The sequence below is a fragment of the Andrographis paniculata genome, unplaced genomic scaffold (assembly GCF_009805555.1).
Source record: "Andrographis paniculata isolate CXL003 unplaced genomic scaffold, ASM980555v1 Contig60END, whole genome shotgun sequence".
In the NCBI taxonomy this organism is placed as follows: domain Eukaryota; kingdom Viridiplantae; phylum Streptophyta; class Magnoliopsida; order Lamiales; family Acanthaceae; genus Andrographis; species Andrographis paniculata.
The window spans coordinates 1,309,203-1,336,660 of record NW_026137596.1 but is presented as its reverse complement, the minus strand read 5'-3'; the positions used below and the strand labels follow the sequence as shown (position 1 = coordinate 1,336,660).

The window sequence follows — 27,458 nt, the reverse complement described above, 5'->3', positions numbered from 1 at the left end:
TTTATATGAACAAAGGAGTGATATATATATATATATATATGTGTGTGGGTGGGTGAATTTTCATACATTTTTTTAAAAATATTAATTATTATTATTATTATTATTATTATTATTATTATTTTCTAGTGTTGAGAAAAAAATATTGAAATTGTTATTGTCATTTTAGTATGCAAATTAGTATGTCATTAAAAAAAAAAAATAATTGTGTAGTCAGTTGCCCATTGCATTAATAGCCTTAGGCATACATGTCTTCAATCATTTATCCCTTGGTGTAGTAAGCAAGTAGTATTCACATAATTACATAGTTAAGACACTTAAGACTCTTTCATTTCGACAAAAACTTAATAATGTGATATTGTCCCACATAAAATGGAGGAATCGAAATGAAAAATAAATAAAGAAATACACACTTTATGTAAAACAAAAAAAAAAATATACTACATAAATAAATAAGAAACATATTTGATATATTTTAAAAATTGTAAATGGATATGTGTATACAACTCTTTAATTTTGAAAAGTCTAACAAGTTTGGTTAAATTGCACAAAATCTACCTATTATTTTTTCATACATTGCATTTACACGTAAAATAGGGTACATACTCGTCATCCACAACTTGTTGGAACAACTTCAATCACGGGCCAAGTGAGGATTTATACAAATGCATATATGAGTCGATATACATGAGCTATATACCTAAAAGAGAACGGGCATACATTTGAAACGAGCACAGCTCAACCCATTTTGTCATCGACATTTATTTGTTTATCGATATGATGATACTAAACAACATAAATGCTTACATATATAAACTTAAAGAACACAATTCATACACCAGCTATCAATCTGTAGACACTGTAAATACGAATGAAGTCTTCCCGTATCTTTATTGAGGTAAGGTTTTAATTCCATGAATAAAGAAGGTAAGGTATTCGATTGTTTTATAATTTCAATTCCCAGAACTCAGAATTGCACAACATACAAAAAACTATGGAGCCGAGGGAGAATTGCCAGAGGGTTTCTACAGCGCTAAATAGAAAGAAGAGAATAGTTTCAAGGGCAGCACCATTTTTCACTTCCCGTCTCTGCAATTGCCGTTGCTTCTCTCTCTCTAAGGTAGCAACTATCAACTTGCAAAATACGCCATCAATGTTAAAAGTATTTTGGTATAATAAGTCACCTTGTAATCCTTCTCTTTCTAGTGTTCATCCTTCTGGCTTTGCAGAGAGAAAACAGGTTTGCCTGCATCTGAGCCATTTTGATCAGCAGATTCACCAGTTTCATGACTCTCGTCGCCGGCTTCCCAGGAGAGAGCGTTAGTTTTTGTGGGACCTGACGTAGATCCAGTTTGGGAGCTCTGATCAGCTTCACTACCTGGACCTTTGCCGATGACGCTCTTGTATATAGTAAGCGCTTGAGCCATCATATTGGCGGGGTTGGAAGCAGAGGAAGGAAGCAACATTGTAGTTCCCTAGACGAAATTAATGGAATGAAATATAAAATGCAAGTGTTTATTTGTATGATTATATGTTATCATAATAACGGAAATCATTGCATGATGTTGATTAAATCAGTGGTAGTACCTCCTTTGCAATCATACTAAAGGCATGAATGTATTGCTCAGCCACTCTTAAACTTGCCGCCTGAAAAAAATAAAATAAATACAACTCAGTGCAAATGGAGTATGCAGTCATTATTCTTTGCAGTTGATATGTTATATACGACTTTCAAAAGAGGCTGGATGATCAACTATATTTTACAACATGTCAAATAAATAGCCACATCAATCTTTTCAATTCTCGGGTCGTACTGGACAGGCATTTTCCAGAAAAATGGCAATAATGTTTAGAGAACTGGAAATTGATTTGACATGTTTGGATGGACTAAACTTCTTAGGATATATATCATTTGACCAGAAATGATGCAACTCATTCTACAGAGTTTAAAATGACACTGAAGGTAAGTTTCCAAATCTGTCTAAAGTTCTATTATTGGTAAAACATTTGTTGGTGTAATATATATCAATTTAAAGATCGACTTAAAGCACATTTTCTGAAATATGACCTTTCATAACTACATATTAGGATTCTAGTGTGTTCACAATAGAAGCAAACAATGATGACCAGAGGAGAAGCAAAGCACAAAAGATATTTTGGCTAGTTAAAATTAATTAATTGATCAAATTGTATTTTTTGAAAATTTATGCATTTAATTGATGAGGTAAAGAGAAATGAAGAACCTCACCTCAACACCTCCAGTTTCTTGCAGGGCTTTTGACACCATGGCAATTCCTTTCGCAGTTGCTTGCGCTCTAGCAAGGATAGCTTCTGCCTCACCTTTTTTCCACAAGATTCAAAGGAAAAGCATAGGTAAAGGCTTATTTCCTCTATTATAAATCAAGCCATTCAGTTAACTAACCTTGAGCTCTGTTCACTTGATCCATCTTTGCAGCTTCTGATTCAAGGATCACAGCACTTTTCCTCCCATCTGCAATATTAATATTTGCCTGTCTTTCACCTGCACATTACCACATATTAGCCCATGAATAAACTAGAAAGTTGAATATTCCCTTTCCTCAAGTACATGTATAGAGTAAACACGGGGATTAAAAGGAATTTCATTCACCCATTGACAAAATAAATAGGTATGTACTGAATCACTTTGAAATTAGTGGCACCGAATTCTAAATAAGAGAATGTTAAGACCTCAAAACATATGACATATTGATGTTATTTCAAAGCAAACAGTAACAAAAGTTGGTGGTAAATAATTTATTGTTTCCACAAAATAGTTTAATGACCATGATGGCAAAAAACAAATAATTTATACAACTCGTCTTTCCATTATGCAAAGGTTTCATTTCCTCGTATTAAATGCCATAAATAAGAGTCTGTTTTATGATGATAATAGTGATAAAGCCTCTATCTTTCCTCCCCAGTACCCATGAATACATAATTATCTCTAGAAAAAAATATCAATAAAGATAATAAGCCTGAGATATCTTTGCACCATCCATAGTGATGATTTAGAAGGCTAGGGAGAATTTCTCTTGTTTTTGATACATATGCAACACATCCTAAATGGGTAAGTGTTCCAGCCAGAGCAATCTATGAACAATTTGTTGCTTCCTTGAGTCTTTAAACTAGCACAAAAGCTCAATGATTGAGAAATTTAGGCGTTCACCATATGAAAGGCAAATGTGGATGCAAGTATTTCAATGTTCCATAATTGATCAGTACATAGGATCTAAAACTTCTACATAAAAGGGAGTATGAGATGTTCAGGAATGTATTCTACAGTTTGAAGTTGAACAACATGACTGAATTTTTTTTTTTTTTTTTTCCTAAAAGATGTGCACAGAGGAAGAATTTTCCTCAAAACATTTCAGGCTAGGATAACAGTAACAGTTTTACCTTCGGACTCAAGAACTTGAGCTCTCTTTTTGCGTTCTGCTTCTGCCTGCATCTCCATTGCAGCCCTCACACCTCTAGGAGGAGATATATCCCCTAATTTCATTAAGGGAGCCCAACATATAAAAAATCACCGGAGAAACTTCATGGAATTTATTTAACCAGCTAATAATGATTCTTCTCATAAAATCTACCCACTTATTTCATAACGAAGACACTGCAAGCCCCAATCTTTTGCCGCATCATTGATGGAAATCTGAATGAGTGTCAGCAACCATATGCACCGAGACATGTAAATAGTTCTTAATGCAAAATGAAGGAGCAGTGATAAGTAAAAATTCACAAATAATGCCAGGCAGAAAGAAGGGGAAGCAAAAATACAAAACCCAACCCTTTAATAACCCCATCTCAGCCTGTATTAAAAGCTTTACTCAAATACATAGGACCTTTCACTATACAAATGATAGAAACTCCAGAATAGTACTACCAACCATCAACATAGTTCAGCCAAAACCATTTATTAATACATATATCCTTCAAAAATAAAAATCCTATTTTACAATTAAAAGATTGAATATTCATCCATTTGACCAAAATCCCTTGTTAAGTGCAAGAAAAAGGTCAACTAAACAAGGAGTATCAGAAACTCACCACTATCTTCTCATTCAGAGTATCCCTTTCTTCAAAAGTCTTGTCAAGGGTGATCTTACCTAGCTCACTGCGCATTGTGGTCTGTGCAAGCTGAATCACAGCATATAATGGATTCTCAACTCCATATGATGCCAGCTTAGGATCCACTATCTGCAAATCCAAAACACACGTAAGCCCCGTGATAGGTACTAATTTACATGACCAAGTGCTTGGATACCTTGACATAGAGGACTCCATCAATTAGAATGCTGACATTGTCCTTGGTAATAGCAGATTGGTCAGGAATAGGGATGGCCTCTTCCTTCAAGGAGTGCACATATGCGATCTTATCAACAAACGGAATCAATACGTGGATTCCAGGAGTCAATGTCTTCACATACTTCCCAAATCGCTCAACCACAAATGCTTTCTTCTCAGGCACAATACGGATCCCCCAATTCACAGGTGGTGGAATATCATATCTTCACCCAACGTGGTGTTATTGTTTCCCAGGTTATTTGGAAAGACCCAAAACAATTTGCATTATGAATTCATTAGCAACGGGCTTAACTACAAAGGGCTTAATTAGACTTCAGAAATAGTAATCAGATTGATTTATTTATATATATATTCTTGATCTTCTAAGTACGCACTGCTAATTTTATCACAAAGACAAAATATTCACAGTATGATTCAATATCAAGAACATTAATTGTAATTCAATTTAACTATTATGTCAGCACCTACAAGAGAGAATACTCATAGGGGGAAATGTGGTACAATGAACTAAAACATAATAATAGACCGAGTAAAATGGAGGCTAAAAACGGCTGTCACAAAATGTCCATTTCCTAACTCCCCTTCCCAAGCAACATATCAACACCGAGCATCCAAGAGAGAAAAGGACAAAAAAAAAAAGCCACAGGAATATCAACATGTCGTAACTCAACAGCAGCAAGCGGCGATAAGAAGGTAATGCAATTTAAAAGACAGACTGCGAAACACCATTCAAAAACCAAAATGATAAAATGCGCGAAATAGTAAAGTACCTCGAGCTCGGGTCGCGTGAGGTTCGTATATAGCGGACGCTGGTGAGGAACGGGGAGCAGGGAGGAGCCGGCGATCCACGAGCGGAAGGGTGATGGAGCAGCGGCGGTGGAGCTGTGGAGATTGCGCGCGAGATGACCGCAGATTGCGCGGCGACGAGATTCAAGGCCGGGCGGAACTTGGAGAGAGAAAGGGATTTAACAATACTCATAACTCCGGCGACGGCGACAGGCGACAGGCGACAGGCGGAGGAATTTACGAAAGATTCAGAAAGAGAGAAAGAGAGAGATTAGGGATTGGGGCTTTCGCAAAAGCCCTATTAAAACCCAGATAGGCCGAGAAACGGCTATGCTGCTCGCACGGTCAATACGTCAATTTACATACGAAATAAATCATTAAGGGTGTGTTTTTTTTGCAGGAGGTCGGAGAAAGTTGGGTTTGAATTTAATTTTTGTTTGAATTTTTAGATTAATTTGAATTTTGTTGTTTTTTTTGTATTTGGATTTGATTGGAAAGTTTTGATGTATATTGATTCAACGAATAATAAATAAAATAATAAAATGTGTATTAATTTAATTGATAAAATTTATATTGTATGATTTGATTATAAATTTATATTATACTTAATGTATATATATTTAAATTTTTATTTATTTGCATTATAAAAAATTTATTCTCTATAAAATGACATATCTTATATATATTTTTTCATTTAATTATAATAAATATTAAATAATATTTTAATTGTTTCTTAAATAATAAAAATAAAGTTGCAATGGAACTTCTGTTAGCATATACAACATAGATAGGGTGAATTGGGATGGTTTGGCGCCCATTTCACTTTGCACAGTAAAATGAGGCCAAACCTTATTAAAGAAACACACCCTAAATAAATACTAAAATTATAACATAAAATAAAAATAATTTGTATGATATTTGATTTGAACATGATTGTATACAATAAAAAAAAAAAAAAGTCAAACACGTAATCACATTACGATGGTAAAGTTATGAATTCAAACTTTCGACGTTTTCATATCATTTATCACACATAGTTCACTTTGCTTATCGTACCTAATTTACAAATATTAAATTCGGCCTGAAATTTATAATAATAATAATAATAATAATAATAATAAATAAATAAATAAATAAAACAATCATGTAAGATCTTGTAGTTTGCTCATGAATTGATAACAATAAAGTATGAGTTCAAATCTTAATGTCTTCGCTGCCATGATCAAATTTGATCAATTTTTGTGATCAACCACAACAACAATAAATCATATTAAGTATCCTTTTCTTTCGTGGCTTAAGGGATGCCATCATAGTGTAAGAAGTAAAATGATGACGTACAGCACACTAATTTGAAAATTGTTCTGTCATTTTTTTTTTAATCGTTATTTTTTTTCTATTTTAAATTATATAAATTTATTGAAAACAGTTAGAATATTGAATTGAAAAAATCAGCACCTTATTATATAATAGTATATAAGATGCTAAATTCAATTAATATTTATATTGTATAAAATTATAACATGTGATGTTAATTTATGTATTGATATATTGTATTTGTATTATTTGTTCACAATTTTATATATATATATATGTACTGTATAACTGCAGTGTGCTAAATAAATATTAATTATGCTGTATAAGAGTGCTGTTGCTAGTTCGTATTATATTTGTATTATACGAATAATCTGGATGCTCCCGGCAGTAAAACCGCGCCGCCGCCAAATTTATTAATAATGTTTTATAAATTCTTTTCCTTCTCCCTCTCACTTGAACGGCAACGGCGCACACGAGTAACCGCTGCAGAGGGCGGTGCTGCTGCTGCCGTACGGAAACAGCGACACCGGCCGGGTCGGCGGCAGCTCCTCCGCAGCGGCTCTTCTCTCCCCGTTCAGATACTCCACCACTTCCTCCATCGTCGGCCGGCCTTTGCTCTCGTTCAGCGTGCACATCAGCCCGATTTCCACCACCGCCACCGCCTGCTCCGCCGCCGGCCCCATCCTCCGATCAACAATCATCCCCTTCTCTCCGCTCTCGTGCGCCGCCCACGCCTCGTTCAGCACCTCCTCCGCCCCCTCGCCGACCCTCCCCGACACCACTTCCAGCGCCAGTACCCCGAATTCGAAAACATCCACTCTCTGATTCACCGCCGACTCCGCCGCCTCCAGCACAAACCCTAGGTCTCCAACCATCGCCCTGAAGCTAACGTCCAAGAAGACGCTGCTGGCTTTCACGTTCCTGTGCGCTAATCCCCTCGAATGGAGGTACCTCAGCGCCTCCGCCACGTCCTTGACGATCTTCAACCGCCGGATCCATGGCAGGACGCCGAATCCGAGCAGCCACTGGTCCAGACTTCCATTAGGCACGAAGTCGTACACCACAATGGCTTCGCCATGGTCGAAGCACCATCCCCTAACAGGAACTAAATTAGGGTGACGAATTTTGCCGATTGCCTTCACTTCCTTGATCATCCTGCGCTGGAGGATCCCTCGCTCCCTGACATTGACAATCTCCGGTGAGAATCTCTTCACCGCCACATTACATCCGTTGAACAGAGTACCTTTGTAAGTGACACTTATGCCATCGCTGCCTAATGCCTGCAGGTCGCCGAATCCCCGAGTGGCGGTGGAGATTTCAGCTAGATTGAATTTCCTGGCTCTGTTTGGAGGCCTCAGGGAGACTTTCTTCTCAGGTATAACTTCGGAATCATCTCCGGTGGACTTCCGCTTGCCGTTGAAGTAGAGATTAATCATGATGATAAGAACAAGCGCTACTACGGCTAGAAAAATGTAGAAACTGCTAGGAGCTTTGTGGGGGATGTTCTGATCGTCGTCGTCCGACACTGCAATTCGATTAGCGCAGCTGTCGGAGGAAGGATACCTGAGAGAAGCTTGGCTGATGGAGCTGAAATTCCAGGAACATATGCTGTTGATCTGTGTGTGGCTGTTTCCGGTGGAACCGGAGAATCCGATGAACATGTATTCGTTAAGATAAGGGGAAAGATCGAGATAGCCGGAATAGACAGGTTTAGAAGGGAGTGAAGCTCCGTCATGGCCAAGATGAATTTGTAGGAACTGCCGGTTCCCGTCGTACGTTATCCAGGTTCGAAGAACTGACCGGTCGTCAAGATCGATTCCAATGTCGCCAGCATTGACAGTTTTCTTGGAAACTATGCTGCCCAAATTGATGCCAATGTGGTTGTCATTGGGGTCACCAAATTCCGGGTTCTTCCTTGTGTCGAATTCAACTCCAACAATTTTGTACTCGTCCTCACAGGCATCATTCATCATACCTAGCCAGGGGCCAGGCCTGCCGATGGTGAGCTCGTCGGGGACAATGATGAAGCTGAGGCCACCGGAAGTGGAGTCGGAGCTGTTGATTTGGAAGGAGAAGGTGGTGCTGAAGGAGGCAGGCAGGAGGCGGATCGGAGACGAATAGAGAGCTCTCCCGGCTGCGTATTCACGGTTGTTTCCGGGGATCTGGAGGCAGCCGCTTTGCGGGGAAATCGCTGCGCTGCCTAAGAGAGTGATGTCCGGAAGCGGATTGGTGGGGCTGAAGTTGGGGAAGGAGATGTGCTTTGTGATGTTGATTACAGGTCCAGAGTTAGAACCAGAACCGTGTGCCAAGAATATGTCGACGAAGAACAGCCAGGAAGAGAGAAAGAGATGGAAAGGTAATCGGATAATAGCCATGGCTGGGAAGCTTGAAGGATATCAGAGTGCACTGGTTTTGAAGAGGATGGAGGTGAGAATAAGGAACTAATTTCATATTTGGTAAAGATTACAGTTTTACAGTAAACTGTAACAACTAATAATGGACAGAAGATGAGAATCAATCAGTGCAGATTCTTGAGTAGGTACACTACAAAGTGGTTTTCAAATTGCAAATGATGATTCAATGAGTTAAATTCATTCACATGTCAGTAGTATATGTGAAGTTGATGTTAGAGGCAAATGGTGATTGAAGGGAATGAATGGTGTGGCTGTGAATGCTCCAAATCAGCTCAATAATACCATTTTCTTACAAGACTGACATGATGGGTGACAATGTCCCACAGGTGGGAACTGGACAGATCCTTCCCAATCATTCATGGCAAAAAGAAAAAAAGATCAAAGAAAGCATGGGGATAGGCTGAGGAAGGCCTCCTGAATGAAAGAATGGATTTCTGAGGAATTAAGAGCAATGTAGCAGTATACCAAATCTTCCATTTGGTTCCAATCCTGAATCCCTAAATTCTGCACCACCTCAACAATGGATTCCCTGATTTCTGAAAAGGGAGTGCTGGAATACTTCACTGCACAGACACAGTTATCTTGGAAGGCCTGAGAAACATCCCATGGCAGCCTGGCTGAAAAACTCACACCCCTTCTCCTCCTCTGCTTCTTCATCCACATTCTGCTAGCCCCTCCTCCTGCTGCTGCTTCATTTCCAATCTCCATGGCCTTTAGATTTTAATATCAAGTCAAGAATTCAGGCACAGTGTATATATATATATATATATGGAAATGTGAATGATGACAAGGAGAAAGAGCAGATCATGTGTGGGGTGGGGGAGGGGGGATGGGGGTCACGTAGCCATCAATTTTTAATGAGAATGAAAGCATTAATGAAAGGCACATGTATAGCTGCATAAGGAGCGTTTCTATATGTGAACAAATATCATATTGAATCAATACCTTTCACTGTGCTCCTTCTACTCAAAAGTTTAAACAAATCGATTCGAGAATGAAGAAAACTCGTACCAAGATTCAATGTACGTGACTCGGAACGATTATTACCATCCATAACACAGGTAAAAATTAGAGCAATCCAACAGAATTAATTACCATCCAATCTAACAACCAATCATGTGAATTTACACCATGTAAGATATAATACCTACCTTTCAGAAACCTGGAAGCGTTGCGTCGCTACGATCAGGGCAGCTCCTCAGCTACAACAAGACAGTCTTAGCTCTACCATATTTACACCATATTTCTTGAACTACTTTCAGAATATGTCGGCTTTCTTCAATCCCAGGATCGAGGCCACCATCGTGGCCGAGGAAACGTTACACCACGCTTCTTGGCCGTCTCTAGAAAGTCCACCTCCCCACCACTTCCACCGTCAGTATTTAAATTTCGAACAATTTTCTTCAGTATACCCGAAATCTCCATTAATCCACCCTTCTTCTTCTTCTCCACCATTCTTGCCACATTGCTACCTTCCTCATTAGTCTCCTTCCCCTCGTTCAACTCACCATTCTTCAATTGAATCCCTCCCTCCCGATCCTTTTGTATCCTTCTCCACTCGTTTGTCGGCTCCTCTCCTACCACATTGGCCCTTCCCTCATTCTGCAAAAGATCCTTCATAGATGCCGGCAATTCGCGCTGCTGTCTTTTCGAAGGAATCGAGGCATTACGTTCGATACCCTTCCGTTTTCTCCCTGCTTCTTCCCAACCAGAAAACCTGAACATATCAATATCCTGAATTCTCATGAAAGCAGTTCTCCTTCCTTCATCCACACAGCCATCTTTTGACAACTTTCCATCCCCTGATGCATCAGCAACCTCTCTGGATTTAGCTTCGACAGGACATTTACGATTGGTAATTTGATCCTCAGCCTCACTATTGCTCATACTCTCGCTTATTTCGCTGCTCACAAAATTCCTATCGATTTTGTCAACCCTGATGTCTTTAGGCTCTTCACACTTACTCCTCGACTGGTGGTTTTTATCGCAAGCATCAATGGCGGACGCGTCCGGTTTCTTCAAACCAATAGATTTCCGCACATCGTTTTTAACCCTGGCTTCTTCCGGCGTGTCTCGCCTATCCACAGCCATGGCTTCCTCATCGGAATCGTCGCTTCCCAAATCAATAATCTCATCACCAACAGCTTCACTTCGCCTGACTTCATTCACAATCTCCTTGACCGGAGTCGCTTTCCCGCCAAATTCCTCTCTAGGAACCCTAACTTTCTTCGGCTCAGGCTCACCGTCAAAACCACTGACCTCCTTCGATCCATCTGCGCCGCGACATGAACCAACCGCCCTCGCAACCTCAGCACACAATTCGACGGGATTTTGGTCCTCCGAGGACGACAAGTTGGAATGTAAATGGTGCTCCGGCGGAGTGTGGAACACAGCGTTGTCTTCCGTTTGGCGGTCGGCCGAGGTCTGACTCCCTGGGAAGGGATCCGGATCCTGGAAAACGTCTGAATCGGAGTGGAAGGGACAGGTGCGGAAGTAGGCCATTTGCGATGCGGTGGGAAGACAGAATTGAACGATAGCTCCAAATGGATCCTCAGCAGCAGCAGCAGCAGCTTCCAAGGGTTCCTGTTCCTCCATCAGGCAGCGCCGGAGAGTGAGTGAGGGCGAGGGCGAGGGCGGGGGCGGGGCAGGTTAATTTTGGGGGATCCGCCATGGTTTCTTCGCAACCGCCATCCACAGAGGAATCTGTGGTTCGACATTGCCACAATTTTCCGTCGCTCTTTTTCACTTACGGCGGTTCTTTTTAATAACTCACTTTTATTAAAATGAACACGGCTGGTTGACGGAAGAACTATATTCAATTGTGGAGTATTTTAACTATAATAAATAGCATAAATATAAAATAAATTATAATTTAATTTTTATGTAAAGTGAGGTATTATTTTAAATAATTGTTATTTTAAAATTATTTTAGTAAAAATAAAAAAAAATAAAAGAAAATTTTATCTCCTTCTATCGTCCAATTATGTGCTCATTTGACCGGGCACGAATTTTAAGAAAAATATGTAAAAATAAATTTTTTAGGAAAATAGTATTTTTTATTTTCGTCCAATTATGTGCTCATTTGACCGGGCACGAATTTTAAGAAAAATATGTAAAAATAAATTTTTTAGGAAAATAGTATTTTTTATTTAAAAAAAGAGAGAATAAATTTGAATGATGAAGAGTGTATATTTTTTATTAAAAAATAAAATAATAATAATTTAAATATCAATTTAAATGATCGAGAAAGTATTATAAAATACAAAATATATATATTTTCTTACTTCAATCGTTTGTCATGTTTAAAAAATTATGAATTAAGTAAAAATTCTAAAAAAAAAAATAAAAGTTTTTATCATTATTTTTTTAAATTATTTTTATAATTTTATTATAATATAAATATATATAATAAATTAATAAAAATAATTATATAAAATATAATTAATAATTTTTTATTTTTAAAAAAAAAAATTATTCCAACCACCACGACATTATACATTCTCTTAATACTTCCACCAATCTTAAGGTACTGTAGAACTACATTCATACTAATTCAATCTGATATCATAATACAATCAAAATATGACATTAAAGAAATATCAAACCCTGTTAATTCAACGTACTGATGTAAAGATGTGAAACAACTCCTTCTCAGCAATGGGAAAAAAGCTTTCAAGACCTGATTTTTTCCCTTTTCCACTATAAATTAAGCAAACCACGATATACAACGAAACACATACCTTTTATCTATAACCATGCCAAAAGCTCGGAGCTCCGACCGGACCCTCTCTTAGCCAAACCATCAGCCAGGTAATTGCGTTCTCGCACCATGTGAGATATTTATGTCCCATTCGAATGACTGATGAAGCTACAAATTCCTCGCACCTTGCGATCAAAACGCCATGAAAACCCTCCATTATTGGCGAGCCAAGCGACTACCGTAGCGGAATTGCTCTCGACAATTGATTTCGGAATGGGAAAGGCCACATATAGCTTAATGATTTGAAGAATTTCAAAAATTGCTTCCAGTTCTGCAGTATTGGAATCTGCACCTCTCCATATACTTTGAAATGATAAGGATAAAGTGTCCCCGCTTATCACGAACCACCGCCTCTATACCTGCATCTCCTGGTTTACCCAAGGCTGAACCATCCACGTTGATTTTTCACATTGGGATCCATTCCACGTCTCGACGTAACATACCACAATTGAATTTTGATTGAATAGAAAGCTTCGCCAAGTTATCGTCAATTATAATGGAACACCTACAAATTCCTGAGAAAATCCGAAAGATTGATTTTCGAAAATAAATTAATTCATTACGAGAAGACCAAAGACACCGAGGGTGTGTTTGTTTGAGGGATTTGTTTGAATTTTCGCTATTCATCCTATTCTTTTTTTTCTCCAAAACATCAAATCAAACACTTATTTTTTATTTTTTATATTATACTAAAAATTAAATTTACATTCAAAACATCACATCAACACTTATTTATATCACATCATACAACTATTCAAATTCAAAATTTTTACTATTCAAATCTCAACTCAAAATCCAAAACCTCAAACAAACACACCTTTGTGATTGCCAGCAGAGCAAATTTCCATATCATTTATCTTTCAGATATTTTGTCCATATCATTTATCTTTCAGATATTTTGTTCACCCTTATGCATATAGTATTTTAAAATTTTACTCCAACAAGTTCGTTTTTCATCCATTTTCAATTTGTACAAAGCATTTTCTTAAAATTAGTAAAAATAAAAATAAAATAATAATAAATAAGAGTATTATAAAAAAAAAATATTTAAAAAATGATAAAGGTAATAGAATAAATAATCCGTCTCAATCGAATGAATATATTTACTTATTTAATCAATTTAAAAGTATTATTTTTATTCATTAGTAAAAATATATAAAAATTATTTTTATTAATATAAAAAATATATATTTTGAGTAAAAGAATCAAAATAATAAATAATTACATTGGTTTGGACAAAAGGAGTAATAAATTAATTATATATACTCCGTCTGTTATATTTCAACGTATCCGTTGAACACTCCAAATTTAATTTTTAATTACTTTATAATTATATTATTTAATTAATTTTATTAATATAATTAAATTATAAGTAATCAACATAATTGCTAAAAATTTTTAACTTCAGCACATCATCTGATCTTATTATTATTATTATTTTTCTTTTATTCATTCAAAATTATTTATTTCCTAATCTAATATATTAAAAGTACTATAAATATCAAAATATTATTATTTTATTTGTACTATAAAAGCAAAAATATCATATTATTTTATATACTTTTACTATTTAATAAAATAATATAATTTTTTATTCTATTAAAAAAATGACCCATGAGAATTACTCTACTTTGAAACAAAAAATTATTTTATTAGTTTCACTTACTATTTCTATGTTGCTGTTTCTCGTTTTTTTTTTAAAATGATTATCCATTTTAATTTTATTTTAAATTTTATAATTTTTTTTATATATTAATTAAACTAATTAGTTATATTAATTTTAATCTATAATAATTTATATTATAAATTAATTATTTTCACTGTATGTACAGTAACCAAGACATTCAATGTGAGACAGATGTAGTATTAAATAAAAATATAAAATTATAATTGCTAAAATTATTATAAGAATTATATCGTAAATATATTGGATAATAAAAAATAATATTTGCAAAACAAAATAAATACTGTATTTAGTATGATAGGTTTTTTTTTTTTTTTTTAATATTAATAACACCAAAACTTTTTTAAAAAAAATACGTTCCACCTAATTTATCCTTATTTTTTTGAAAAATTGATTATACACTTTAATCACATTTTAAAATTAATTTTTTTTAAAAATTTTTTAATTAAATAATTTAATTATTTTAATTTTAATTTATAATTATTTTTACTAATATATTTTTAATTATTTATTAATTATATTTTACCTAAATTATCGTATCTATGCATCCATTTTATTTAGGAATGGAGCAAGTATATAAAAATAGCTTAAGTTCTGGTGACGTGTCCTCATGGACCTCATCCAGCTACATTACAGTCTGTCGTGTCTCCTACTCATCGCTATTTAATCCATCAATATATATATATATATATTCCATTCAAGCATGCATGTATGTATGCGTCACCAATCACCATAACCTCTCGGATTTAGAAAGAAAATTCATTAAATTATTTTAAATTCTATATGTTGTTTCGATATTATTTACAGTGTTTAAATTTTGAAGAACTTTTAAAATAATATTTTATAAAAAAGTAATAACAATACTCCTAAAAGCAGTGGATGCTTGACGGGCTGGACTCCGTCATTCTATTTATTTATTATTTTATTAACCGCCAATCAATAAATAAAAGCGAAGAGGCACACGCACAAGAGCCAAGAGGGGAAGCGAAGAGGACACAGACAAGGGCACAGTTGCAGATATTGGTGGTGTATATGCCGTGTCGATATTCTCTCCCTGTAATCTCCAATCCTCTCGTCGTCTGTACCCTGCCTGCATCTCTCTGTCGCATTCCTCAATTGGATTCTTGGTTTGCAGCGATAAATTTGGGGTACAGGAAGGGCGATATTTCTGTTCAAATTATTGGGATACTCTGCTCGTCGGAATGTTTAATATTGCACTGAAAATAGGGAGGAAGAGGGCCGCCGCCGCCGCCAGAAGAATACGGAAGGTGAAGGTGTCGAGATTCGGGGGTTATGCGTCTAAGAGCTACACTTCTGTTTCCTGCACAACCTTCAATATACTCGCCCCTATTTACAAAAGGCTCAATCAACAGGTAATGGCGATCGATCGTTGGAGTAGTGAATTGATGTGTTATTTTGCGCTTTTTTTTTCACTGCTGCGATCTATTCTGAATTCAATGCGGATTGCCTCGATTTCGTTCTTTGTTGTTTTGGTTTGTGTTGATGTGCTTGCTTCATTGACAATTTTGTTTTTTGGAGAGAATTCTGAATTTGTTTTGTGGATTCATTGTGGTTTTGCACCGTCGGGGGTTTTGGCAGGACCCTAATTTCAGGGAAAGTGATGTTAAGGATTTTTGGCTGGACAGGAACCACAGGATTCTGGATTGGTTACTGTATGAAAGATCCTCCGTAATCTGTCTTCAGGTTCTCCCCCATTTTCCACTCTGTGTTTCAGTACAAATTCTGTGATTTGAGATAGAGATGTTATATATGATGATTGATTATATACAACTGTGGGCTGTTGCAGGAATTCTGGGTCATGAATGAAGAGCTTGTGGGTATATATGATAAAAGGCTTGGTGATGCTGGCTACATCAGTTTCAAGCTTGCAAGGACAAATAACCGTGGCGATGGTATACACCTATTGCATTTTTTACCATGATCAGAATATTTTTTATGCTGCAACTGAAACTATTTTTGTAGTGGATTTGGATAGAACTTACAGGATATGCTACCTCGTGTTTATTTGGATATGGCAAACGAGTAATGGGGTTTTCTTTGGCAATAATTTTGTGCTTCAAATTTCTGTGTGAATCTAATTCAAGACATGTTTGAACTTTTGGGAGTGTAGAATGCAAGAAAAATAATCCAAGAACCAAAAAAAATGAACTTCTGAAGATTTGAAACTCTGTTTATTTTCAAGGGAAGTGTGGACACCACTTCTTAAGTTTACTTTTATAGGGTTGTGGAACTTGGTCCATTTTGAAGTGTTACTCATACGCACACTTGTGCTCTTATTCGAATTTATTAACAAATTTTTGGTGTTAGTAAGATTGTATTTGATAATTAGCCAAAATTATTCTATTCTCAGTAAGTTTTTGTATGATTACATTTTGATGATTGTTTAACAGGTCTGCTGACTGCTATTCGTAAGGATCAGTTTAGAGTGATCAACAACAGAGAGCTACTTTTTAATGATTTTGGCGATCGCGTTGCTCAACTGTTGCATGTTGAATTGATTGCACCCTCTTCACAGTTTGAAGACAGTAATCTTTACAAAGAAATTCTTATAGTGAACACGCACTTGCAGTTTCCACATGATTCGAGTTTGTGCTTGGAGCGTTTGCGCCAGGTATACTGAATTCTCTATATGCCAATTAACATATTTTACTTCCGAATTATATAGTATGCTTAGTTCTGATATATATATATATATAACTACATTGCAGGTCTACAAGATATTGCAGTACGTGGAATCGTATCAAAAGGAAAACAAACTTAGGCCCTTGCCTATCTTGCTCTGTGGGTATGCTTCTTACACTTTTCGAGACGTACAAAAGGTTTTCATCCCGGGTGCCATAAAAAAGCTCATTATCATTTTTCTATTTCTTTCAGTGATTGGAATGGAAGCAAGAGAGGCCATGTGTACAAGTTTCTTCGATCTCAGGGGTTTGTATCATCATACGACTCCGCTCATCAGTACTCTGATGCGGACGCTCACAAGGTAATTGCCCGTTGCTTGAAACTTGTCCTTCCTTTCAGCTTTTGAGTTCTTGACAAGAGGTTCATGTTTCTGATATGTCTCCATGTATGCAGTGGGTGAGTCACCGCAACCATCGTGGGAACATCTGTGGCGTCGATTTCATATGGCTTCTCAATCCCAACAGCTATAGAAAATTACTTAAAACTAGCTGGACCGTCGCAATTTTTGGAATGCTAAGGGTGAGAATGCTATAACACATTTTAGTAAATACACTTCTGATTCCAACACATCCTCGAGGATTATGATCTCATGACGTTATACATCTGGTCTTTAATGCAGTATCATATCGAACGAGCCTCTCTGACAGAGTTCGATGCCTTCGCTTTTCTAAAGGCTGATAGCCCTGGTGATTACATCACCTACACTGGCTTCTGCGAAGCACTCCGGCAGGTTGATCGCATCTTCCATTTTCCTCTTCAATTCGACTTCTAGGTTCGTAAAATTTTCCATAGATAAGTTATTGACATTCCATTCTTGGTGTTGGCACAGTTGAACATGGTTGGGCATTGCAATGGTTTGAGGCCTGAAGAGATCAGAGAAGTTTGGGAGCAGGCTGATATCGACGGAAATGGTGTTCTTGACTACAAAGAATTTAAGGTACGATGCTCTAACACTCTTCATTTTGTAGAGATCTTATCGTTCTAACGAACAATGCTATTGCAGAAGAGAATATGGAATGCTTCATTAGCACCAGCGAGTTGCGACGAATTTTGCAGCGACAACGACAATGGAAGCACAGAGCAAAGAATTATTGGATTCAGGGTGAAGAATGCGGCGCTGTTCCCGGAAGAAGTAGAGAAAGGGACGTGGCCGGAAAACTACTCCCTCTCCGACCATGCTCGATTGACAGTCACATTCGACGCCGTTGCATTGCCATGCTCGACAGACTGACTGTTTTGTTCGACAAGTCATAAAACTTGTGTAACAAAACTAGGCGCCGTGCGGACGCTTTCTTTGGCCTGCGAAGCTGCAGACGATTGATCGCCGGGCGGTGCGCGTCGGTGCTCGGAAATTGCGGAATACGATTGAGCAGTGAAGATGGATAAGAAACATGGTAGCATGAGATCATTCATATTCATATTCATGTTCATATTATTATTCAAACTGGTATTCATATTCATTTTGACATATAATGTCAGCCAGACGCTCTTTTGCTCTTTTCTGTACCTTCATTTATCTCCCACGAGAACATGGAATAAAACATCGTCGTCGTCTTCCGGGTGCTCTGTCCTGTCTGTAAATCAGTTATTATGAAGTGTATTCAATATTCACCATTGCAGTTAAGCTGCGGGGGCCCTTATCTTGATTTTAGAGACGAGAAACATTTAACATTGCAATCTCCGAAGTCAACAAATATCCACTATCAAATCAATAAACAAAGAATATGTATGTGTGATTGATGCCTTTGCAATTGGGGGGCACGTGGCGGGGTCTGATTGGTCAGCTGACGCAGACGCTCGATCTTCTTCTTCCAGCTCTCGCTTTCACAGTATGAATGATACTTGGACGAGGGAGGGCCTCCGTCTCCGTCGTTTTCCAATATATATATAAATGTTACGTTTTTTCTCCATATCCATAATGAGTAGCAGCAGTTACGTAGTGACGTATGGGGATGCAGTATTGGCGAGATGACGATATCTATCGGTACGGAGAGTCGGTCTCGCACACGGGATGGACACTGAATTGAGCGACCAACGCGGCATCCAGCACCTTCGCTGAAGCTTCCTCCACCTCTCATATTTCCCATTTTCCAACCCTAATTGAATGATTGAATTTCCATGAAAATCTCCTTCCCTCTCTCTAGTATTAAATATACTTGCTTTTACCGTCCTTCCTCTCCATTGTTGCTGCTGATGCTGCTGTAGCTACTATTTTTTTTTTTTGTTTTTGCACTCATTTCAATTTCGGTTGAGCAATGGCGCTGCTCCCAGTGGGATATAGATTTCGACCAACAGACGAAGAGCTTATCGATCACTATCTGAAGCTCAAAATCAATAGGTGCGATCAACAGGTCGAAGCTATTCGCGAAGTTGACGTTTGTAAATGGGAGCCTTGGGATTTGCCTGGTATGTAATGTTACTTTCTCCTGCATCGAATCTAACTATAGTAAATCTGCTGTAAGTAATGTGCGCCCGTTATTGTCGTTATACAATCTTTCACATTTTAGTTGATAACTATCGTTCGGCATGTTAGTTATCGTTTTAATTTAAGAACACCATCGACATTACGAGCAGCATCTTGTGGAAGAAGATCATGCAATCAATCATCTGTAGTTGATTATGAAAATTGATAGGCAGATTTGATGTGGTTTGGTGGTGACCAAACTAGTTTTACCATGGTCGAATGAGTCGTGTTGTTTTTCCTTATAAGAAATCATCAGTTCGAGCACTTGAAGAAGTTCAAATCTGTCTTCTAGCAAAGCTAATAAGTTTTTATCAATGTTTCGTAGGCTCATTAGATCTTATACACATCTATCTATCTCCCAGATTTATCTGCCATGGAGTCTGCTGACAACGAGTGGTTCTTTTTCTGCCCCAAGGATCTGAAATATCAAAATGGCCATAGATTAAACAGAGCAACAGAGAAAGGTTACTGGAAGGCGACTGGTAAAGATAGGAACATCATTTCACGGAAGGGAGTAAAGATTGGGATAAAGAAGACTCTAGTTTTCTACACAGGTCGGGCGCCGGATGGCAAGAGGACTAATTGGGTGATACACGAGTATCGTGCTACTGATAAGGCGCTCGATGGCACTCATCCTGGTCAGGTATGCTGCTGCTCAGCTTGCATGTTTTCTTTCATTACCTACCTTGTTCATCTTTTGATCAGTTCATTGCTATTGAAGCTCAGCTACATGTGCTGTGTTTTCTTGTTAAAACTATCAAATCCCTTTTCTTAATCTTGGTAGCTTGCCTAACCATGTGCGGTGTGGAAGAATCTGTGATATATAAGCAGCCACATATAACATGTAAAGCGAAAATGATCGATTGCATGATCTAGAGTATGTATGCTTTTGCCTGATAATCAGTTGGTCTCTTTTAATTTCCTAGGGTGCCTTTGTACTCTGCCGACTGTTTAAAAAGGCTGATCTAATGCAAGATGAGATATCTGAACGACGTTCGAGCTTCAACAATGAAGAGGTTGTCTCTTCTCTTGCTGTGGCTAAATCTAATTGTGCTCAAGATGATGAGTTGAAACCAGTGACTCCCAATTTGGGTCTTTCTAGCGTTGAAAGCGATTCAACTATAGATTCTGAGAAAGCTGTAGCTTACGCTCCTATGCCCGTCGATTGGTGGCCGAGGAATAGCCATTTTGTTGATCAGATGCAGGAAGACACGACATTTATTTCTGTGAGTGAATTAACTAACTGTCACCTTAATTAGCTTTCGAGCAACTCATTTCTTGGTAGTGTCTTACAAATTTGCATTTTTTTTGTTTCCTTTTATCATCAGCCTGACCCTGCAGAGATGGAAAATTTATTCGGAGATTATTCTTCCCCCATGCAACTATCATCGTCAGACTGGAAAATTTTCTCGCCGTTGCACTCACAGATGCAATCAGAGCTCGGAAATCTGTATGGCAGCATTGCTGGTGACATGAACACTAGCCAAAACAGTATCCCTTTTCAATATGGGACAAATGCTGTTAATGGGTTTTTCAATTCATTTCTTATGGAGCCTGCGGAGGCGAGCTTGGCCGGCATGTGCTCTGTGTCGTCTGTCGATGCTTCTAAGTACATACTTGAGGCAACAGTGGACAATAATAATTCGAGTAGAGAATTTGAGAGTGCGGTGTCTCGTAGACAGGTAAGCATATATCGATCATGAGGCAAATGTTGTTCATATGGTATGGTTAAATGAGTAATTTATCTGAAGATCTTTTATGGCTTATCTGTGTGTGTGTCACTGCAGCAGCAGGATTTCATCAAGGAAGACATCAAACAAGAAGCTCTATTCCTGGGTGAAGAAGATCATACCTTTGAGCATAATGGTTATGGTTATGAGCACAATCATTTGGGTATTGCTAACAACACCCGCAAAGTATCAAATGATTTCGAAGCTGATGGTTGTGGCGGCCCTGCAGTGAGATGCATGATCAGTGGAACCGGAATTAAGACCAGGCCTCGCCTTCACCCAGATAATTCAAGTAAAACCAGCAACAGCAACAGGTACTCTGGTGCAGTGCATGGAAGTGCTCCCAGAAGAATTCGGCTGCAGAATAACAAGTTTCAAGTGAATGAAGCAACCGGTGAAGGAAGCAATGAGTTGATTGAGGAGGTGAGAAAATACATCATATCCACACACGGCACCACATTCCTTTCCCATGCATCATGTTTAATTAATTAAATGAATGGGATCCATTGGCTGATGTTATACAGGGCAGCGTAGCGAAGAAAGTGCATAGTGGTGCTGATGATGTAGGCATACAGTCGGGCTCGGGCTCAGGCTCAGGTGGTTCTTCTTCTTCATCGTCGATATCATCATCAGCATCAGCATCAGCAGCAGGCGGGTATATAACAAAGGTAAGCAAAGGAATAGCTAGGAGCTATTGGGTGTGTTGTGTATTTATTAAATTAATGGTATTTAATTACTATGATGTTTTGATGGTTGAGCAAAGTGGGATGTGGTTGTGCAGGATGGGGTGGGAATAAGAAGGGCGTTTGTATTGAAGAGCACGAGGACGAGGACGACCACTCTGTCGTGTTACGTCCATTGAGATTGAGATTGAGGACAATACAGCTTCCCTTAGCTTTCTTTGCTTGTTTTTCTATGCAGCAGAGCAGCTATAGCTGGGTGGTTGTAGAGTAGATATTCTTCATTTTGCTGTCTGTCTGTCTGTGTTTTACAAGGAAGAAGAGATGGTTGGTTGAGATGTAAATAATTTGATTTTTTGGATGTGAGATGTTGGGGACTACACTACACTACACTACTACACATACTTACATACTACTTACATACTGATTGATTGATTATTCATTCGATTATTTATTTAATTATTCAATCATGTGTTTATTATTTATTATATATATATATATATGGCTTCTATGAATGATAGATACTATTGACTACCATGCCATGAACAGCCAATAAAAAAAAAAAACAAGTGAATTGGGGTGAGAGAGGCTCGAACTCTCGACCTCAGGATGACTCTCTCAAGCTAAGCTATGAGACCTACGCGCTAGCCAACTGCGCCACCACCCCACTTGTTTGTTGTCATCTGTTTCAATTAATTAATTCATTAATTTGATGATAACAAGTACGTATGGGCTAAGCAACCATTGCGAAGCTCTATGCGTTGGGGTTTGACGTTTTGGTATAGGATGTATAATATCCATCCTGATCCTGATCCTGATGATAAAGTTAAAGAAAAAGAAACTAATTACTTTTTCAAAGACACACAGTCAGACTCAGGCATACAATGAGAGAGAGAGAGAGAGAGAGAGAGAGAGATGATAATGCATATCATATCATGTGCATGTATATATATAAGCTGAAAAATAACATACACATATATATATTCATGGAATTAATTAATTAGATGGAGTTGGTTAGGAAACCCATTTGGATGTTTTCCTTCTCCATGATCTATATTATATTAATCAGAAACTGATTCAATGTACTAGACTAGACTAGATTTGACTGGACTTGGTATATAGAATATAATTATATATATATAGTCCACAGCACAGCATGACCAACTCGTCCCATACGTTGCTGCTCCTACTTTCCATTTTTGTCTTCATCCCATCCCAACCTCGATCCTTTTAATTAATTACTAATTCTTATCTCTATCCCTAACTGAATTACATATATAAATCAAATTATACAGATGAATATATAAATAATCTGAGACTAGACATCTAACTAACTAACTATTTATATACTACTATATCATGGATGATTAATTTAATATTATTATTATTATTATTATTATATATAGATTAAGGACCTGTCTGTCTAATCAATCATATATAATGCTCTGCGCAAGGAATTACAAGGGAACCACCAAAACAATAATATGAGTCTATGTTAATGTTAATGTTAATGTTGCCCATCCATCTTAATTAATTGATTCATTTCACCCACATGCACATGGAAGCGTAATACATTACTTAACTAATTAATTAATTACTTTATAATCACTTAAATATCTTCTTCAAATTAATTTAAAAACTATATATATATAAACTAATTAAAACAAAACTAAAGCGCATGCACAGCACCGCACAAGGATGACATACCCTCCAGCTGGAAAGCCCTCCCTCCCTCCCTCCCACCTTAGCTAATCACCTTTAATTAATTAAATTGCATTTTTTTATAAATATATATATATATATATTTCATTTAATTAATTAATATAATACTTGCTATATATATATATATGATTCTGGTTAAGTATTAATTCTGATATATGATCCTTTAATTGATTTCCTAACCCTTGTAATTATTAGTAATTTAATTTTACTACTAATCAATTAATTAATTACCAATATGAATGAATAACAAATATAGTTATATATATTCTCAATTGACATGCTGCATGGAAGATGTATATATATTGCTCATCATGACCACCTTTCTCTCTCTCACCATTAAAATTAATTCCTGAATGAATGAGAGTATATTTGTGAGGAGACAAGACTGCACATGCACATGCATGTGCGGTGCATAAGTATATATACACATATTCATTCATTCAAATAAATAAATAAATTAAAGATTAATATATATTAATTAATTGTGGTAAAGATGGTAAGTCTCCAAAGCCCTTTTCAATTCGAAGAAACGCATGCTAGCTAAGTAGCTGCTGGTGTCCTTTTCATCCCACAAATTGATTAGAGTTAGTTATATGCGTGACTTAGTCTAAATTCTGATATTATATATCGGATGTCTGTCCTAAAACCTAAAATCCAGTCAGCATTATATATATACACATCACTATCACTTGAATTGGAATCATATATGGAATGGGAGACGTTTCTAATTACATCAAAAACGACAATTTGCCTTTCTTTCTTTCTCTGTTTATTTCAAGTTTGGTTCTTCAATTCATATATAAATCACATCTTTAATTTACACTTTCCTAAACTCGTCACCATCCATCTTATAAATTACTATACATTTCTCATGACTATATATATGCATACATATATATGTTCTTCCCTCTGTTAATTATTAATTATTGTTTGGTAAGGGTTTATATATTATGATCGAACCACATATATATACATTTAACCTTACCTTACCTTCATCTTTACCTTACTCTACTAATCAATTATATTGCCTAATTTCAATATCATATCATAGTATATATATATTTACCACATCTTGCTTAATCAGTTAGGTACCTGTCTCTGCCCAAATTATATACTCCATATAATTGCGCCATTCCTGCCTGCTCTCTCTCTCTCTCTCTCTCTCTCTCTCTCTATATATATATATATATATATACTTACGACTCCCTCTTAGTATCTCTCTCCCATCTTTCTAATTTTTCTTTGCATCAGAGAGCTTCTGCTGATCCCATTTAGCATCCAATTAAGTATATATATATATATATATATATATGGGGGAAGAACTTAAACAGGTAGGGGCTTGGTAATGGTACCTGTTTCATTATAATTACAATTATAATTACATCCCAATTCTTCATTACTCCCTCTCTAATTTTCATTCATTAACTTGATGTAATTATATATATATATATATATATCGATTGTGTTTTGATCGAGATGCAGGAGGAACCCAAGAAAGAAGAGAAGAAGATTGAAGAAGAAAACAAGGAAGAACTCAAGAATAACAATAATAATAATAACGAAGAATCAGCAGCAGAAGCAGAAGCCCCACCCCCACCCCCACCCCCACCTTTTGTGTTGTTGATGGAGTTGCATTGTGTTGGGTGTGCTAAGAAGATTGAGAAGTCCATTCTCAAGATCAGAGGTTATCATCTGTTTGTTAATAAATTAATTTTTTATACTGAAGATATATCTTCTGAAACCATCAAATATATATAATGATGAAATTGAAACCATGCATACCATACAGGAGTGGAAGGAGTGGTGACGGACATGGCGACAAATGAGGTGACTATAAAGGGCGTGGTGGAGCCTCACGCAGTCTGCACCACAATCTTGAACAAGACCAAGAAGATGCCCAAAGTTGTATCTCCATTAATGCCTGCTTCTCAAGGTCAATCCATTCCCGAGGTTGTTGCTTCCCAGGTATATAAATCAATGAATTTAATCCATTATAATTTGAAAATTAATTAATTTATTAAAATGAAATGATGAATATCTATCTCTATCCATCTGCAGGTTAGTGGTTTGATCACCATAGAGCTTGATGTCAACATGCACTGTGAGGCCTGCGCTCTGCAACTCAACAAAAAGATTCTCAAGATGAAAGGTTTTCATTTAATTGATCAATTTAATCGATATATATATACATCAATGGTGTTTGTGTTCAATTAATTAATTAATTAATGGTGCAGGAGTTAGAACAGTGGAGACGGATTTGAGCTCCAGCAAAGTTAGGGTTACAGGAACCATGGACGCCGACCGTCTCGTCCGCTACGTTTACCGCCGGACCAAAAAACACGCAAGAGTCGTGCCCCAACCCGAACCCGAACCCGCCCCTGAACCCAACCCAAACCCGGTGGAAGAATCGGGAGACAAGAAGGAAGAATCCGGAGACAAGAAAGAAGAATCAGGTGGTAATGATGATCAGGCACCGCCGCCGCCGCCGGAGGAGGAGGAAAAGAAAGATCCGGAGGAAGCCGTGGACGGCGGCGTTGAGGCGGAGGCGGAGGCGGCGGCGGAGAAGCAGCATATGCATATGCAACGAATGATGTACCACTATGATCACCCGCCGGTGTATGTGATGGAAAGAATTCCGGCGCCGCAGCTGTTCTCCGATGAGAATCCCAATGCTTGTGTGCTCATGTAATTAATTATTATTACTATTATTATGTAGAGGAACTGCTATTATTATAATATAGATTCATTATTGTTATTAAATCATATACATAATAAATATTTGGGTCAAATTTAAATTTAAATTTAAATTTAAATTGAAAACTCGAGATTGATAATTTATTTTGATATGTCAAACTCAACATATTCGGAAATAATTTGAATGTGATTTTACTATCATTATATTCGAAATTATATAAATTTAAAATTAATTAATTTTGTTAATATTATATATACATTTGTTTTGTATTTTGCCAGCCTAATTTTCGGGTCAGTCTAATTTTGGATGTTGGGCTGACATGGCCCAATTATTTTTAGTACATATCTTAACTGTTTGATATCATATATTAGAAGGACAAATAAGTAAACGTAAATAAATAAATATTTAAAGACAAATTTTAGGACACAAGTGAATATAAATTTGCCTATTTGGATTTTGAATGAAATTGGTCAGTTGTTTAAATTACTTTAATTTTTTTAACTAATTCTAAACTTTGAATTATTTAACAGAATTAGGCTTTGGCGAGAAAGTGATCCGAATTTCTAATCTAAAAATCAATTCGGATATAAGTGAAGCAGTCGTCATCCCTTATAAAATAGAAGAATTCCAAAATTCCTTACAAATAAAATAGTTAGGGTTGTTCTTTCTATAATTTTTTTTACACGTTTTTTTTTTAAATTAATACACTAAATACATTCATTATTTTTATATTTTCTACACAATTATTTATATTTCACATAAAAAAAAATAAAAAATATATATATTTTTCAATCATGTCACTATGATACCAAAGTTTTTATTGCACTAATCCTACTGTAACAAACCGGTCAATGAAAAATTCAAATAAATAATGTCAAAATATAAAGTATCATAGAAAATAGTGTGTAGCATATGACAAATATTTAAAAAGTATATACTCCTATTTATTTCTTTCTAGCACTATAGTAACAAGTAGACAATATATATATATACTAAAAGAATAAGCCATAACAAAATTTAAAATATTTTAAAATTAATAATGATAATGATAATTATATTCGTCCATCAATTAATTGAATCAACTGGTCCAAATAAATTGTAGGAAATAGACTTTTTTATTAAAAAAAAAAAAAAGAAAAACGAAAAAGGAAATGGACTTCGTGGCTAAGAAAAAACAAACCACGTG

At 36.6% G+C, this 27,458-nt stretch overlaps 7 protein-coding genes, 1 long non-coding RNA gene and 1 other non-coding gene across 13 annotated transcripts; 3 read left to right on the top strand and 6 right to left on the bottom strand.

The window, feature by feature from the left end:
- Nucleotides 1-863: 863 nt before the first annotated feature.
- Nucleotides 864-5,446, bottom strand: LOC127260091 (uncharacterized). Its single transcript, XM_051287762.1, has 9 exons — nt 5,091-5,446; nt 4,280-4,523; nt 4,063-4,212; nt 3,610-3,667; nt 3,415-3,507; nt 2,420-2,518; nt 2,246-2,337; nt 1,585-1,644; nt 864-1,472 (listed from the first exon to the last, which is right to left on the bottom strand). The coding sequence occupies exons 1-9, from the start codon at nt 5,297-5,299 to the stop codon at nt 1,200-1,202; spliced, it is 1,278 nt and encodes a 425-aa protein (XP_051143719.1). The 5' UTR covers nt 5,300-5,446; the 3' UTR covers nt 864-1,199.
- Nucleotides 5,447-6,754: 1,308 nt separating this feature from the next.
- On the bottom strand, nt 6,755-8,955 carry LOC127260087 (L-type lectin-domain containing receptor kinase VIII.1-like). The gene has a single exon (XM_051287754.1). It carries the CDS (start codon nt 8,793-8,795, stop codon nt 6,870-6,872), a length of 1,926 nt encoding a protein of 641 aa, XP_051143711.1. The 5' UTR covers nt 8,796-8,955; the 3' UTR covers nt 6,755-6,869.
- A 137-nt stretch (nt 8,956-9,092) lies between these two features.
- LOC127260090 (uncharacterized) lies at nt 9,093-11,615 on the bottom strand. Its single transcript, XM_051287761.1, has 2 exons — nt 9,986-11,615; nt 9,093-9,545 (listed from the first exon to the last, which is right to left on the bottom strand). Exon 1 carries the CDS (start codon nt 11,427-11,429, stop codon nt 10,113-10,115), a length of 1,317 nt encoding a protein of 438 aa, XP_051143718.1. The 5' UTR covers nt 11,430-11,615; the 3' UTR covers nt 9,093-9,545; nt 9,986-10,112.
- LOC127259453 (transcription repressor OFP14-like) lies at nt 9,213-9,542 on the bottom strand. Its single transcript, XM_051286806.1, has one exon. The coding sequence runs from the start codon at nt 9,540-9,542 to the stop codon at nt 9,213-9,215; it is 330 nt and encodes a 109-aa protein (XP_051142763.1).
- A 3,615-nt stretch (nt 11,616-15,230) lies between the features above and the next one.
- On the top strand, nt 15,231-18,547 carry LOC127259411 (uncharacterized calcium-binding protein At1g02270-like). Of its 3 annotated transcripts, XM_051286734.1 has the most exons (11): nt 15,232-15,426; nt 15,506-15,651; nt 15,925-15,982; nt 16,086-16,191; nt 16,690-16,910; nt 17,008-17,084; nt 17,174-17,282; nt 17,375-17,500; nt 17,601-17,711; nt 17,811-17,918; nt 17,985-18,547. In XM_051286734.1, the coding sequence occupies exons 2-11, from the start codon at nt 15,572-15,574 to the stop codon at nt 18,210-18,212; spliced, it is 1,224 nt and encodes a 407-aa protein (XP_051142691.1). In that variant the 5' UTR covers nt 15,232-15,426; nt 15,506-15,571; the 3' UTR covers nt 18,213-18,547. The 3 variants fall into 3 exon arrangements, with proteins under 3 accessions (XP_051142692.1, XP_051142691.1, XP_051142690.1); XM_051286735.1 differs by having other exon boundaries at nt 15,231-15,651; nt 15,878-15,982; XM_051286733.1 differs by having other exon boundaries at nt 15,232-15,651.
- Nucleotides 18,548-18,663: 116 nt separating this feature from the next.
- LOC127259410 (NAC domain-containing protein 91-like) lies at nt 18,664-22,216 on the top strand. Of its 3 annotated transcripts, XM_051286730.1 has the most exons (7): nt 18,664-19,387; nt 19,808-20,088; nt 20,372-20,671; nt 20,774-21,127; nt 21,233-21,598; nt 21,700-21,843; nt 21,957-22,216. In XM_051286730.1, exons 1-7 carry the CDS (start codon nt 19,237-19,239, stop codon nt 22,035-22,037), a joined length of 1,677 nt encoding a protein of 558 aa, XP_051142687.1. In that variant the 5' UTR covers nt 18,664-19,236; the 3' UTR covers nt 22,038-22,216. The 3 variants fall into 3 exon arrangements, with proteins under 3 accessions (XP_051142687.1, XP_051142686.1, XP_051142689.1); XM_051286729.1 differs by having other exon boundaries at nt 21,700-22,216; XM_051286732.1 differs by having other exon boundaries at nt 19,244-19,387; nt 19,771-20,088; nt 21,700-22,216.
- Nucleotides 21,254-21,733, bottom strand: LOC127259412 (uncharacterized). Its single transcript, XR_007840497.1, has 2 exons — nt 21,611-21,733; nt 21,254-21,532 (listed from the first exon to the last, which is right to left on the bottom strand). It is a non-coding gene; the product is annotated as an uncharacterized LOC127259412 (long non-coding RNA).
- A 214-nt stretch (nt 22,217-22,430) lies between the features above and the next one.
- TRNAM-CAU (transfer RNA methionine (anticodon CAU)) lies at nt 22,431-22,522 on the bottom strand. The gene is given in 2 exon segments: nt 22,431-22,466; nt 22,485-22,522. It is a non-coding gene; the product is annotated as a tRNA-Met (tRNA).
- Nucleotides 22,523-24,593: 2,071 nt separating this feature from the next.
- LOC127260115 (heavy metal-associated isoprenylated plant protein 9) lies at nt 24,594-26,337 on the top strand. The gene is made up of 5 exons (XM_051287792.1): nt 24,594-24,908; nt 25,060-25,261; nt 25,367-25,542; nt 25,636-25,726; nt 25,812-26,337. Exons 1-5 carry the CDS (start codon nt 24,888-24,890, stop codon nt 26,264-26,266), a joined length of 945 nt encoding a protein of 314 aa, XP_051143749.1. The 5' UTR covers nt 24,594-24,887; the 3' UTR covers nt 26,267-26,337.
- Nucleotides 26,338-27,458: the final 1,121 nt, after the last annotated feature.

What these genes read in the sequence shown, in the direction of transcription:
- LOC127260091 (XM_051287762.1), bottom strand. Translation starts at nt 5,299, where the DNA reads ATGAGTATTGTTAAATCCCTTTCTCTCTCCAAGTTCCGCCCGGCCTTG. An exon ending in ATGGAGTCCTCTATGTCAAG is followed by an intron (nt 4,213 to 4,279) that starts GTATCCAAGCAC and finishes TTGGATTTGCAG; the next exon opens with ATAGTGGATCCTAAGCTGGC. An exon ending in GTGTCTTCGTTATGAAATAA is followed by an intron (nt 3,508 to 3,609) that starts GTGGGTAGATTT and finishes TAATGAAATTAG; the next exon opens with GGGATATATCTCCTCCTAGA.
- LOC127260087 (XM_051287754.1), bottom strand. Translation starts at nt 8,795, where the DNA reads ATGGCTATTATCCGATTACCTTTCCATCTCTTTCTCTCTTCCTGGCTG.
- LOC127259453 (XM_051286806.1), bottom strand. Translation starts at nt 9,542, where the DNA reads ATGGAGATTGGAAATGAAGCAGCAGCAGGAGGAGGGGCTAGCAGAATG.
- LOC127260090 (XM_051287761.1), bottom strand. Translation starts at nt 11,429, where the DNA reads ATGGAGGAACAGGAACCCTTGGAAGCTGCTGCTGCTGCTGCTGAGGAT.
- LOC127259411 (XM_051286735.1), top strand. Translation starts at nt 15,481, where the DNA reads ATGTTTAATATTGCACTGAAAATAGGGAGGAAGAGGGCCGCCGCCGCC. An exon ending in GACAAATAACCGTGGCGATG is followed by an intron (nt 16,192 to 16,689) that starts GTATACACCTAT and finishes ATTGTTTAACAG; the next exon opens with GTCTGCTGACTGCTATTCGT. An exon ending in GCTTGGAGCGTTTGCGCCAG is followed by an intron (nt 16,911 to 17,007) that starts GTATACTGAATT and finishes ACTACATTGCAG; the next exon opens with GTCTACAAGATATTGCAGTA.
- LOC127259410 (XM_051286729.1), top strand. Translation starts at nt 19,237, where the DNA reads ATGGCGCTGCTCCCAGTGGGATATAGATTTCGACCAACAGACGAAGAG. An exon ending in ATGGCACTCATCCTGGTCAG is followed by an intron (nt 20,089 to 20,371) that starts GTATGCTGCTGC and finishes TTAATTTCCTAG; the next exon opens with GGTGCCTTTGTACTCTGCCG. An exon ending in GCAATGAGTTGATTGAGGAG is followed by an intron (nt 21,599 to 21,699) that starts GTGAGAAAATAC and finishes GATGTTATACAG; the next exon opens with GGCAGCGTAGCGAAGAAAGT.
- LOC127260115 (XM_051287792.1), top strand. Translation starts at nt 24,888, where the DNA reads ATGGGGGAAGAACTTAAACAG. An exon ending in GTCCATTCTCAAGATCAGAG is followed by an intron (nt 25,262 to 25,366) that starts GTTATCATCTGT and finishes CATACCATACAG; the next exon opens with GAGTGGAAGGAGTGGTGACG. An exon ending in CCGAGGTTGTTGCTTCCCAG is followed by an intron (nt 25,543 to 25,635) that starts GTATATAAATCA and finishes ATCCATCTGCAG; the next exon opens with GTTAGTGGTTTGATCACCAT.